This window comes from Sceloporus undulatus, chromosome 2, assembly GCF_019175285.1.
Source record: "Sceloporus undulatus isolate JIND9_A2432 ecotype Alabama chromosome 2, SceUnd_v1.1, whole genome shotgun sequence".
NCBI lineage: Eukaryota > Metazoa > Chordata > Lepidosauria > Squamata > Phrynosomatidae > Sceloporus > Sceloporus undulatus.
Genome location: NC_056523.1, coordinates 19,562,103 through 19,576,935, shown reverse-complemented (window position 1 = coordinate 19,576,935; position 14,833 = coordinate 19,562,103). Strand labels below are relative to the sequence as shown.

Below are 14,833 nucleotides of genomic sequence, written 5' to 3'. Positions count from 1 at the left end.
CAATGCAGGGGCAATCATGGTTTCAAGTTTGTTTATCACACAATGCCAAACGCAATCAGGAGCCATCCTAAACACAATCGGGGGTCATTCCAGGGTTAGATAAAGTTTCACGTTTGTTTATCACATGATGCCAAGGCCTCCAAAGGGGAGTTCACCACTCCCTGAGGCAGTCTATTTCACTTATGAACAGCCCTTGCAATAAAAGTTTCTGCCTGATGTTTAGGTGAAATATCTTATAATTTGAATACATAAGCTCATGTTCTAGTCTCTAAAGCAACAGGAACAAGCTGGCTTCTACATGGCATTCCTTCAGATATTTAAAGATGGCTATCACCTCTCAGTCTTCTCTTCTCCAAGGTAAACACACCCAACTCACTCGGTTGTTCTTCATAAACTTGGTTTCCAGGCCTTCTCTAGATGCGTTCCAGCATGTCAATACCCAAAGACAAGAGATATATATCTGAGTTGCTGTTGGCTTTATGTTTTCAAAAATGGAGACAGGCCATGGTTCTTTGTTCCAGTAAGTGTTGCATTGCTAGGTGTAACCTGATAACTACACAACTACCAATGAATCATTCACCCTGGAATGGAGTTTAACTGCAGACTTCATGGTCACACACCTAGTCAAATTTTTTGACTTTTCTGCTTTTTCCTCTTTTCCCTCCCCTGCTTTTTAACAACTTAGCCTGATTAAGAATCCTGGAGAACTTGAAAGCTTGCCTAGTTTTGTGGCATTTTGGTTGGTTCTAATACAGCTATTGTTCAACTGTGAAAACTGAATGAGCCAACTATTTTAGAATTTGGTTTGTGTGACATTTTAGGAATACCGGTGGGAATCGTGGAAGTGGACTTCAGCTTGTTTTCAATCAGCTAATCCTTTGCTTCAAAAACTATGCAGATCTCATCTTCCTGTCTTCTGCCCATTGCTGCAGGAACAGAACGAAATGGTGGGTTTTGAAATGTAGAATGCAGGCAGTCTTCCCACAAAGGTAGTCAGAGAATTGTAAGTCTCTAAGATTTCACTGCAATTTATACTGAAGTATATACCCACCTTGGACAAGTCACATGCTCTCAGCCTCAGGGGAAGGCAATGGTAAACCTCCCCTAAACAAATCTTGCTACCCTTGTTCTTGTTCTTGTGTGCCTTCAAATCATTTCCGACTTATAGCAACCCTAAGGCAACCGTATTGTGCTGTTTTCTTGGTAAGATTTGTTCAGAGGAGGTTGGCCATTGCCTTCCCCTGAGGCTGAGAGAGTGAGACTTAAACCCAGGGTCACTCAGTGGGTATATACTTGGGTATAAATTGCAGTTAAATCATTGAGACTTACACTTGTCTGACTATCTTTGGTGGTGTGCACTATCTTCAGGACAACTTCATGCTATTTTGTCATATATTTGAGTCCCACGCAACTTCTTTCAGGAAAAGCATGGCAATCCTGATTATTCTGATTTCTCAAAGATCAGCCATGGATTATCATAGAATTCCAGCGGCTGTAAAAGCCACCTGATCCAGTCTCCTGCCATGCAGGAACATACACCTGAAGACTCCCAAAAGATAGCCACTCAATCTCTCTGTGTAAAGGTTTCAAAAGAAAGAAAGTCCACCACTTTCCAAGGTAGTGTATTCCACAGTCAGATTGCTCTCACAGTCAAGAAGTTCTTCCTAGCTGTATTGGCAGAATCTCTTTTCTTATCATTTGAATCCATAGCGCTGCAGAAATTTGAGTTTGGGTCTATGATGAACTGACATTGGAGCCACTCCATGGCATTATGCCTGTGATCCTGTTTCATATAAAATAATAGGCAGACTGTCCAGCCCTATCATTAGGGAGAGTCAGGGAGTAGCCCCTGGTAGCAAGTTTTAGATGTCATTAAAGGGAGACAAATGTAATCGTTTTGTTTGATTTGTTTAATCTAATTTCATTTGTTATTGTATGTTTAGTACCAGTGATGGGAAGAACCTAAATAAATTGGCTCGCTTTGAGTTCTATGCAATCTAGCTTGGATGGGGCAAGATTTGCTCCTCTTCTTTAGGCACCAAATTGTGCTAATCTGTCTGAGACGTGTAGAAAGATGTAACTGTATATAGATTTCTTTTCTTCCTTATTGGCAAGAGTTCTTTGGGCAGTGTTCAATGGAGATGTTCCCAAACTTGAGTGCTCTTGTTCATGACAGGAGGCTAGCACCACGGCCTCATTTAACAAAGCTGTGATCCTCACCCTGACCACAGCTGAGGACCAAAGTAATGGAAACATAAACAGGTATTAAGTTGTCACTCTGATCCCGTTGCTAGCAGCTGGCTACCAGCTCATTCTCTTGCTCTTGTGATTTTTTTTAACTGTGAGGCACTTGGGATAGATTGCCCAATATTAAGCCAATTAGAAATAATCCTTAATTAGGATTCATGAGTTTAAAGGAAGTAATTTAAGGTGGAAGAGCCAGGAAATCAGATTCTTAGTCACAGGTTCCAGGGAAAGAGATGCACTGATTTGTCAGTAAATAAGCTATTAAGATTATGAATAAATTGCTTCAGTGAGGATTGTTGTTTGTCATGACCCACAGCCATGGAACTTTCCAGACACCTAGAAAATTTATATGTTTATATGCATGGTGTTGTTGTTGTTGTTGTTATGTGCCTCCAAGTCTTTTTTTTTTTAATTATTGCAAGCCTAAGGTGAAACTATCATAGGGTTTTCTTGGCAAGCTTCAACTGTCATCATTTGAGGCAGAAAGAATGTGACTTGCCCAAGGTCACCCAGAATGTATGTTTTCAGGTCAACAATGTGATGCAGCAGCTTAAAAAGCCAATATGATTCTAGGCCACATCAATAGCAGTGCAGTGTCTAGAAGACTGAGGAAAGTAATAGTACCACTCAGTTCTGCATTGGTCAGACCTCATCTCGGAAAATGCCTATTCCTGTGCCTTGAGTCTTCCCTTCTCTGCCAACATATTCAGTACGAAGACAACCCAGGAAAAGATAAGTTAATTTATGTCTGGCATTCTGCTATTTAATAGATAGATAGAATAAACTGTATGACGTTAGTGGGATGGGTCTCATTACTGCAGATTACTGAATGCATCTTTTATGGAGTTAGTACAGTTGCCCCTCCATTTGCGCGGACTTCAGATCCGTGACCCTCACCCATGAGGGTTAGAATGGGGCACACCCCCCATTTAAGCCTATGGGGATTGAATATCTGCGAATTTCTGTTTTCCGTGAAAACGGAGGGGTGACTGCATTAGAAAAGTCAATTTTCCCTTTTCACTCTTGCCAAAAGTGGTTTAGTCCCACTTTTACTGAGCCTACATGGTGCTGTGCTTTCAGTTCTGGATTAGGCCTCTGGGAGATCAGAGTCTGAATCCCCGTTGAGCCATGGAAACCCACTGGATAACTTTGGACAAGTCACACTGTCTCAGATTAAAGGAATGCCCAATGTTCTAAAAAAAAAAAATCCTTCCCAAGAAACCCCTATGATAGGATTGCCATAAATCAGTGTCAGTTTGAAGGCACAGAACAACAACTACAGTACTAGATGGCATTGCTGCCTTATTCTGCCACTTTATATGCATCTTCTTGGAGTATGTTGAAGCCTGCCTGAGAGGCTATGTTTCTTTTTTCTTTTTCTTTCTTTCTTTCCTTCTTTCTTTAAAAGAAGCTGCTTATCAGCCGGTTCTTATCTGTGTCTGCCAGTGATAGCTAATGGAATCCATGTTGGGTCTTATCCTGATTTCTGGAAGAACTGTCCAAGGTGTTGAACCTGTTTGGGAGTTGGCATTAAGTTCTTTGGATACTTCCTTTAATGGTCAGACTAAATACTGACATCTTGACATAGATGCCCATGGCTGCCACTGAGCACTGACTGGAGAGCAGAACGTATTGCTGTCATGGAAGTTTGATTGAATGTTCATCCTTAGAACCCATAAGCAAAATGAAAATATTATAATTGCACAGAAACCAAGAACATTATCAGACAAGGGAAATTGGAAGTATAATCCAATGGCAATCCGAAGGCAATCATGGGGTTTCACGTTATTGTGTGATAGACTACCACATGCAAATTCGGGCAATGGCATGCTATCTTCAGGCAATGGGAAGCCAGTTCGAACACAATTCGCATTCACATAAATTCGCTGAACTAACGAATTCACATGAATGCGTCCTGGCCCCACTTTCTTTTCATTCAAAATTAAAAGAAATTCCTCACATGTGATAAAGTCCCAAGGGACCACTAATCCAAAAATACTGCAAATTCAGAAGTAAAATAAAATAGTTCCAGTTAGACTCTGTAGAGTCAGCATAGTGTAGTGGTTTGAGCAATGGACTACGACTCTGGAGAACAAGGTTTGAATTCTCGCTTGGCCATAGAAACCCTCCGGGTGACCCTGGGCAAGTCACATACTCTTAGCCTGAGAAAACCCTGTGCTAAGTCAGAAACAACTTGAAGGTACATAACAGCAACAAAGTTTGAGTTCCATAAAGTAGATATTTCAGGGAATTATTTCAGAGTCTACTCACACGAGATAATCCACTGGAAAATCATGCAACATGCAGGATAAATTATTTAGGGAACCCTTCTGAATAAACTTTTTGAGTTAAGATTATTCACTAGAAGGAGCACATCACCTAAAACCTTTGGAAGAGAGAGGTATTGCTCCTCCTTGTTCGAAAGCTATTATATGATGTGATACTAGCTGATCTCATATAAAGCTTTCAACTCAAGGTATATTAAATCATATTTTATGGTTCATTTGCCAGAACAAGATGTCTGAATATTAATAGTAAATAGATTATGGAGGGCAGGACGTGTATGTGTGTGTGAATGATGACTTTACTAGATTACCAAACTAGGCCAAAACTAACAAAATGAATTTCAACAGAGGCAGAAAAAAATGAAACACATATATAGTATGGGGGACCCCTGTCTTAACAAGTCTACATGTGAAAGGGATCTTGGAGTCCTAGCAGACCACAAGTTGAACATGAGTCAACACTGTGATGTGGCATACAAGTTACTTTACTCACCCTCTCCATATTCCTTTTTTGTCATGCTGCTCTTAGACATGTGTTTAGGTTGTGTGCTCTGGATGCTGTACATTGGGGTAGACAACTTGTGGCCCTTCAAATGTTGTTGGACTTCAGTTCCCACCAGGCCAAGCCAACATAGGCAATGATGAGGAATCATGGAAGTTGCAGACCAATGAGGGTAACAAGTTGCACACTGCTGTTGCATATCTTATTTCCTTTTCTCATTCCCCCATACTTACAAGAAATTATGTGTGTGGGTGCCATGCTAGTGTGGAAACTCTGCTGGGTGGCAAGCAGGTTTCTTTGCCCCAAGCCTGGAATGGAGAGACTGACACCAGAACAGCCTGAAACATCTGCCCATGTATTTCTGTAACCATTTCAGGCCTCCCTCCTGAATAGTTTCAGTCATTCCAAGGCTCTTGAAAATCCACTTCAGTGTTTTCCCCCAAAGAGGGGATGGATAGAAATCAGATGTCTGTTCCAACTGTTTCAGTTTGGCAAGGATTGTCCTGCTGAATCCTCTCTCATCCCACTTTTCTGCTCCTTTTATAATCTCCCAGTTTCTATCTTCTCCTTTCACCTTTCCCATTGGTCCTCAGCTCACTCCTCATGCTGCAAATTGAGTTCAAGGTGCAACAGTGGTTTGCTCTTAATCCAGAAATGGGGAGAGAAAGGGGCAGAATCCTGCCCTTCCCTGTAGACCAGGGAAAAATCCTGCATGCTCTCCTAGCTTGTGTTTACTTCCTTGTTAATAACTCTTGCCATCTTGACCACACTCTGAAGTTACCTAGCCACACATGTCCTGATTTTGATCTATGAAATATTGGGAAGGTATGCAAATAGTGACACCATCAAAGATGAGAAGACATCACAAAGGACAAAGTACTTATACAGTGGTACCTCGGGATACGAAATACCCAGGTTACGAATTTTTCGGGATACGAAAAAATCCCATAGGGATTTATTGTTTCGGGTTACGAACGTTTTTTCGGGTTACGAAAAAACGCCGGCGCTGTTTAAATGGAGCCGCGGCAGAGCCGCGGCTTTTTTCCCCATTAGCGCCTATGGCAATTCGGGTTACGAAGGTTTTTCGGGTTACGAAATTAGCCGCGGAACGAATTAATTTCGTAACCCGAGGCACCACTGTATAGACCAGAGCTGGGAATGATCAGCCCTTCAGATGTTGTTGCATTCATACTGTACCAGTTCTAGGCAGCATTGCCAATGGTGATGGATCCTGGAAATTGTAGTCCAATATTGGATTTCAGTTGATGACATATTCCATTAGCCATTTCTGATGTCGTATAAAGCATTGTTTACGATCAGTGTATGACATCATAGCCACTAAAAATATTTCTGGAAATCAAACCTGCTTTTGACATTGTATTTATTAATTGGTATAATCATTCACTTTTAAATGTAACTGCCACATGTATCCCAGTTTTCATCTGTGAAATGTTACAGGGTATGACTTTACAATTCTCATCCCGTCAATGCAATCTTATCCTGGGAAGCAGAAGTAAATCCTGACACCCCGCCTCCTATTTTTCCATACTGTATTTAAATACTTTCGCTGTCCTACTGATGTTATGAAATAGAGACTAGCTCCCTGCTACGACTGCCAGGTTCCTACAGGTGGAACACTGGATGGATTCTTGCTTAACAAAGAAAGATGTGGCAATGGTCAACTCCATGCCAAGGGTATTCCTTGCTGCTCTTGTAGCACTGGCACAATTTGTAACGGCAATGCTGATGAGTATCTAGCGAGCCTGTATAAACACCTGAGAAACAGAAAAGACTTATACCTATTATTATTTCATCTGACATTAGTGAGCTGTGTTGCTGATGATTTATTTACAAAACAACCACCACGGGAGAGAGAAACATAACCTTTTAAAAAGATGTCTGTTCCCTGCCATGTGGTACTTAGAATTATCTGAAGCATGCTGTTTATACTCATGTATAAGTCTAGAAACAGGTTAAAAAATTGACCAAGAAAACCTGAGTCGACTTAGCCATGAGTCAATGTAAGTACTGTACTTTAACTCTATTTAAAAAAAAAAAAAAAAGGAGCCAAAGCAAGAATGTAATCTGTCCTGGAAGCACTGACTTCCCCATCTCTAATTTTTCATCCATCCAGACTTCAGTGTGAGCACAAACAGTTATGCCTGCCGGAATTTTGTAAGTTCTTTGGCATCGTTTTCCTTTGCTTCGTCTTTTACATCCTTTATTACACGCCCCTAGGTTTTCCCCTCAACTTATTCACGGGTCATATCAAAATCCATAATTTTGGTCATAAACCTGTCCTTGACTTAAACATGAGCTTGACTTATAGTTGAGTATGTATGGTACTTCAGTTAACAATGCCTCTGATAAAGAAGTCCTTTTTATAAAGGCCTCTTAGGCTTGCTTAGACTTCAGTGTGGTGTAATGGTTTGGGTGTTGGTCTGGGGCACTGGAAGACCATGGTTCGAATCCTGGCTCGGCCATGGAAACCCACCAGGTGACCTTAGGCAAGTCACACATTCTCAGCCTCAGAGAATGGCAATGGCAAAACCTCCTCTGAACAAATCTTGCCAAGAAAACTTCATAATAGGGTCACCATAAGCTGGAAATGACTTGAAAGTACACAACAACAATCTGCCTAAAACACTGCCCATAAACTTGAAAACCATGCACCGGCACAGTAGTTATCCCCTCTCCTACCAAACATCCTAGAAAAACCATGGTTCAGAAACCAGGTGAAAATAGAAACCAGAAGTGATATTGTGTTACTTCTAATGTGCAGGTATGGCCCACGAAGGGATGAAAAATAGCCCCTGCCTTTTTACAGTTTCCTACCCCTGCTGTAAACCATCTTGAACTCACTCCTTAAATCATTGCTTTCCCTGCTTCTCAACCAAAGCACCAGAGAACCACCTTAAATCACCTCACTTCCACCACAAGGTTAATGGCTCGGCTAATAGGTGTGCCGTCCTGCAATGACAACATGCATGGAATGCAGCATCCCAGTCCTGCCTTGGGATGCTCCTGCCTTATGATCAGGGTAGGGTTGGGTCCAGGTGATATAAACCCCAGAGCATGGAGGAGGGAGCCACATCCTTCCTTCATCCCAAGGCAGAGTAGTGGAGGAGGGTGGAACAGCTGCTCCTCAGAGGCCTCCAGGATGAACTCTGGTTGCCGTGGCCGATGGCCCTTCCTTGGAGCAACTCCAGTGGTCCTCCTTTTGGTTCTGTGCCTCCATTTGCAAGGTATGTTGCATGGGGAGAGGTGTGGAGGAGAGGCCAGACCTTGATGGATTTTCTAAATTTGGAAAAGTTAGCAGAGCTTGGGAAAGTTGCTTGTTGGACTAGTTTAAAAAGTATATTTTGGACTAGAGTTGCCAGAATTTCAAGGGATTGCCAGGTGATCTTTGAATTTTAGTCTGAAAAGTACCTTTTCTGACTTCTGTTATTTATAAAACCATTTTGGCCCATCTTTTGGCTCAGAGAAAGGCCTTCAAGGTGCTTAAATTTAAAATGTAATGATTATACCACTTAACTAATTTCTACAATAAATACAATACAATATCAAAAGCAGAAGTTTGACTTCTAGAAACACTCTTAGTGGCTGTGATGGTACCACTGATTGTTAACTACTGCTATATATGACATCATAAATAGTGAATGGCTCCACAGTATGAGTTATCAATGGGAATAGTACAGCCCTTATGATGTTGGACTATAGCTCCCAGAATGCTTCACCATTAGCAGTGCTTTCTAGGACTGGTGGGACATGCAGTTCAACAACATCTGAAGGGGGTCATGATTCCCAACCCTGATCTATGTGATTCCATTGCCCTTCATGAAACTTTTCCTTCTCTGATGCCAGTACCATTTGCATACCTTCCAACATTTCACAGATCAAAATCGGGACATTTGTGACCAAGCAACTTCAGAGTGTACAAAAGATGACAAAAATTATTAAAGATGAATAAAATACAAGGTACAAAAAGCTGCAGCAGTTGGCTTTTGTCTGAGCCTACTAGGAAAGGAAAGTCAGCCTCCTTCCATACCATCCAACTGTCCCAATTTGGCAGGAACAATCCTCTGATGAATCCTCTGCCATCCCACTTTTCCTGTTGTTTCTACAATGCCTCAGTTTCTCTCTCCTCCTCCCAGTTTCCTCTTTTGTCTTCAGCTTGAAAAATGAAAGCAAATTGAATAAATAAATAGCAAGAAACGTGCAACTGTTGATTTCCCAATAGTAATTTCTGATCCAACAAGTCTATTATGATGTTTGGGGTGCACTAAATTAAAAATGGAGTGATAGAAGGCTGTCATATGAATTGAAGGTGGAGTAGAGGTGCATTGGCTGGGTGTGAAGAAGATACATTCAAGGTGAGTGAATTCTGCCCCCAATTAAATTTTCCTTCAGTCATCAAATTTCTAGTGTTACAGAGTCCAACACTTAAACCACTGCACCGCACTGGCTACTAATTGAACCTGGATACGTGACAGAAAGTCATGGAGCTGTTTTAACCAGGGAGGTAGACTTTGGCTGCATCTGAACTGCAGAAACAATGCAGTTTGTCAAAACTTTAACTGCCATGGCTTAGTACTGTGGAATCCTGGGATTTGTAGTTTTGTGAGGCACTTGTGCTATCTGACAGAGAAGGAGAAATGTCTTACAAAACTACAAATCCCAGAATTCCAAAGAATTGCACTATGGCAATTAAATTGGTGTCCAGCTGCATTATTTTTGCAGTGCAGAAGCAGCCTTTGGCTCTCCAGATGGTTTGAACTACAATTCTCTCAATCTCAGCAAACTGAGTGTTGACAATAGCAGTTGTAGACTAAAACACCTGGAGCATCCTTTGAGCTGAACATGTGCAACAGAATGGCAAAGGGAGGTTAGTGTGGGAGTGAAAGATAATGGAATCCAATGTTGCTTGCTTCTACAATAGATCTAACTTCCTTCCCAAGGCTGCATATGCAGTGCAGAAATAATCCAGGTGGACAGTGCTTTAACTGCCATGGATCAATGGTATGGCATCCTGGGATTTGTAGTTTTGTGAGCTATTTAATCTTCTCTATCAAATTGCTCTGGTGTCACAACAAACTAATTAAGGTGGTGTCAAACTGGATTATTTCTGAGATGTACAGAGATCTTGTAGCACCTTTCAGACTAACTGAAAGAAAGAAGTTGGTAGCATGAGCTTTTGTAAAGTGTACTTCCCCAGATGCATATCAGACGGATTATTTCTGTAGTGCAGATCAGCCCAAATGATATAATAACCAACAAACAATACTCAGTTTGTGCTCTAGATGAGAAAGAAAGAGAAGTAGAAGCAATGATGTAGATGGGGTGTGGGGGGAGGATTAGAAACTTGATTGCTTGTGCAGAGAGTGGCAGGTTTCCAGTAGGGAGAGTTTCTTCCATCTTATCTTCTCTCTCATTTGCCTTTGCTACAGTTTCTGCTACCCATCTGGACATGTGCGAACTGACACGCCTTGCCTGGACATTGCCAGAGGCAAATGTCCCATCAGAAGAATGAGCCAGGGCCTGCTGGTGGAAGCTTTCTTTCTTTTATTCTTTGCTATCTGGGGAAAAAACATTTTGTCTCACAGAGTCTGAATTCCTAGGTCTTGCTCCAAACACACTCAGAGTTTGGGAATGAGAGGCAGTATCAGGTATCACTTTTGGGTGTGCCAGAAGCAGGAAGAACAAAGGAGGTTATTAAGGATTGTGACATACATGGCAGCTTGGAAGCCCTTTAAGTTCAGTCTGGTGCTGCTGTAGCTACTACTACTTCTCATCACCGGTTTCTTGTTTCAAAAGTATCTACAGGTCCTTCCTCATCATCATTTTACTCCACTCAGCACTGGAGGCATGGTCAGTCTTGGACAGCTATAGCTCAGTGGTGAGCAAATGCCATGCATGTTCATTCCTCTTCATCTCCAAGGAAGGCTAGGAAGGAAAATTTCCTGAAATCTTGGAGAGTGGGTGATTCTTTTCCAAAAATAGAGCTGAAACTGGTTTTTTGTTTTTTTTTTTGAGGTGCAAAATTTCATAAGGGAAATTCTTAGATCTGTCTGATACTTCTGAAACAGACATTTAGAAGTTTCTTCCAGTTTCCCCAAGATCTAGTGTCACATATTTTAGCACAGAATGGAATATAAAATGAACGCTATTGGTTGATTTGTATCTATGCTCTAATGCCCATAGAACATTGTCCTAAGTGGCAGTGAACTTAGGACAGTGAAGAGAGATCTTGTAGCACCTTTGAGACTAACTAAAAAGAAAGAAGTTGGCAGCATGAACTTTGGACAAATGCATCTGAGGAAGCAGACTGAAGTCTATGAAAACTCATGCTGCCAACTTCTTTCTTTTTAGTTAGTCTCAAAGGTGCTACAAGATCTCTCTACATACTTATTCTACAGACTAACATGGCTCTATCTTAGGAATGTGAGTGAATTAGACAGTAACACAGAGGCCTTGAAAGAAGCAGCAGCACTTGCTCTTATGTCTTTTGGTGCTTCTCTTTGTCCTTCCCATCATGTGTCCCTTTCTCCAGCCCATATACAAGGAATGCTGGGACCTGTAGACCCTGATATGATATACAATCAGCCCTCCATATCCATGGATTCTTTATCCACGGATTCAACCACCCACAATTTGAAAACATTTCCAATAATATAAATTCAAAAAAGCAAAGTTTGATTTTACACACAATTTTACGCACCATTGTATTTAATAGGATTTGAGCATCCACAGATTTTGGTATCTATAGGGGATCCTGGAACCAAACGTCAGTAGATATCAAGGGACCACTGCATCATGTAAAACAGAAAACAATATCTAAGTCTTGAACATTCCTAGTTTAACAGTATGAGGGCAGGCTGTCTGTTCCAGAGAAGGGCTGTGCCAGGAGGCAGAACAGATCACAAGGTGGTTTGAACTTGCTTGTGCACTGCTTCTGATTGACTCCAGCTAATCTAACATGGTCTGGACAATTAGTATAAAAATAAGTACGGTATCTATAAATATCATCAAGCATGGTCTATAATTTATGCTCATCTTTCTCTTTGGAGTAATGGAAAACTGTATCTCTCTAAATGAGCAGGTCTGTGCTCTAAAATCTGCAGGGAAAGGCTTTCTTTTGATTCACTACCATCCCAGGCTTTTAATAAGAGGTGTAGTGTTTTTATTTTATTATGTTTTAAATGTCTTCTAATGCTGTGTTTACTTGTTTTTTAAAAAGATTTTTTAAAATTAAGAGTTTTAAAATTTGTATTGTGCTTTAAAAACATTACTTGCTGCCCTGGATCCCAAGCTGCTGAAAAGGCAGATGGATAGCTAGATAGATAGATGGATGTTTCCTCCTGCGTTGGTCTTCCAGGCTCCTCTCGAAATCTCAGTAAAATATATTCTTCCCATATCCTACTGCTGTCCCAGTTCAGCAGGGATAGTTCTGATCAATCCTCTGTCATCCCATTTTCCAGCTTCTTTAAAAATGTCCCAATTTCTCTGTCCTGCTCTCATTTCTCTCCTTTGTTCTCAGCTTACATCAGTTGATACAAATTGAGTGCAAAATGCAAAAGCAGTTTGTACTCATTTGATTCACAAGGACAGGAGAGGAGAGAAGTGGGCAGAAGCTTGCCCTTCCCAACAGACTGGGGCATAAGCAAACTGCGACAGCCTCTCCTACCTTGCGTATTTTTCTTCATTAATAATTTTTGCTATCTTGACCACACTCTGACATTGTTTGGCCCACAGGTCCCAGATTTCATCTTTGAAATCTTGGAAAATACCCAAGAATTTAATGGAGCCAAGGCTCCACGGTTGAATAGCTAGGACTTTTTGATTTGTAAATAGTTTGAATTCGTCTATTATCCCCCTTGGCCAGCCTGCTTCCCTCTGAGTTTAGCTGCATTACCAATAAATGGGAAACTGATTTCCTCTAGTATGTATGGTTATAAGCTATCCCTGCTGTGCTTCAAACTATTTGAGCTTGCCTTAATAAAAGACCTCTTTATGGTAAAAATTGTGCCCCATTTTTAATCTGTGAAATGTTAGAGGGTGTGGATTCCATAAAATCTGTTGTGAGGGATGCAGCCAGGACATCCCAAAAATGCACCTGTCATTTGTAGTTCTCTGAAATTGGTCTCTCTGTCTTCCTTTTTCCAGGCTCAGACTCCCGATGTATTGACGTTGTGCTCGGGCAAGACCTGCAGCCATTGCCTCCTGGTGTGCAAAGGTGTTCCTTGCCTAGTGGGCTCCTCCAACCTGATGTCTCACTGCCTGGGCAAGGAAGAGATGCTCCCGATGGGGGAGACAGTCGTATTGTGGGGGGCAGTCCTGCAACATCTGGGGCGTATGGAGGAGGAGAAGGAGGCAGCACTGGAGGCAGTGGTTCTCCTACATCTCGGCCCCCTTCACAAGGGGACAGACCATTCCAGACTGGGAAGCCAAACAGACCAGGACAGGCTGGCAGACCAGAGGGGGCTGTATTTGGGGGAAGGCCTGGTCAGTACAGTGGGCCAAGACAACCTGGCCCATATGGGAGCGGACCTTCCCAGTATGGTCCAGGTCCTGTGAGGGAAGCGAGGCCAGGGAGTTCTGTTCAATATGGGGGTGTCTCTGAGCAATATGGAGGTGTCTCTTATGAAGGCCCAGCCTCCGGCATCCGGTATAATTACCCCCAGGGTCACCCACGCCCAGAATGGAAGGCCCCTGGCATACCCTATATCCCATCTCCCAAGGAGTGGGGTGGCGGCTACATCCCAATACGAAAAGGCAATCCCAATGCACCATATGAGGTTCCCTATGGTGGTGGAGCAGGTTCATACAACTCTGGTCAACGGTACCCTTCAGCCTATGGTGGTGGTGGTGGTGGATCCATGGACTCAGGGCCAAGGGGCAGGTATGATGGCAGCTATGGACCCATCCCTGAAAGCTTGCAACCTGGTGGTGGGCAGCGTGGCAGAGAGGGTGTGGATCGTGGGCCCCCTTGTGATCCAAACTGTTAAGAGGAGAGAGTGTGCTCTAAATCAGGGTGGACAACCAGATGTTGGGGGCCTAAATCCAATTGCTACCTAGAGTAGACCCACTGGAATCAGTTGTCGGATGATGTATCAGCACTTATATAAATCTCATTGCATCCATGGAGCAGCAAATGGATTTAGGCCACAGGTGACAACTCCCATAATTCTTGAATATTCGCCATGCCAGCTGAGAATGATGGGGTTCGTAGTGTAGCTGGGCTGGGCTGTCTGTTCCTGATTTTGACTCTGAGCCCTTAAGGCAGATAGGGGACGTTCCCACTTATGTTTGGTTTCATTGTTTGGGAAGGAACTATGGGTCCAGGTACACTACACAATTATAGTGCTATGATTCCACTTTAACTGCCATGACTAAATGCTGGGACTGGCAGCTGAGGAAGACACTTACAGGAGCTCTCTGGCTGAGAATCTTAATTATTCCTTCCTAAACGGCAACTCTCAGGATTCCTCAGGACAGAAACAGGGCAGTTAAAGGGCTTAATGCTATAACTGAGACAGAAGCTAGAAGCAAACAGTAACTTGTTGGATTATTACTTCCAGTATCAACCAACCAGCATGGCCACACTGGACTAAGGTTATATATGCTCAGCTGTTCTGTAAAAGGCTATTTTTTCCAAGCTGTGAAAACCTGGTAATTTAACTACCCTGGGAAGGGTGCAACCGTGAACAGTATTTTTTCAAAATTTAGGAAATCAAACCTTTCAGTCTACTTTAACCCCCCCCCCGCCCCCCGCCCCCTGCTCCAAGTTGGATCTAGTGCT

General features: G+C 42.3%; 1 protein-coding gene across 1 annotated transcript; it reads left to right on the top strand.

Annotated features, from left to right (window-relative positions):
• The first annotated feature begins 8,194 nt into the window (after nucleotides 1-8,194).
• On the top strand, nucleotides 8,195-14,618 carry LOC121920290 (cuticle collagen 2-like). The gene is made up of 2 exons (XM_042447420.1): nucleotides 8,195-8,279; nucleotides 13,198-14,618. Exons 1-2 carry the CDS (start codon nucleotides 8,195-8,197, stop codon nucleotides 14,037-14,039), a joined length of 927 nt encoding a protein of 308 aa, XP_042303354.1. The 3' UTR covers nucleotides 14,040-14,618.
• Nucleotides 14,619-14,833: the final 215 nt, after the last annotated feature.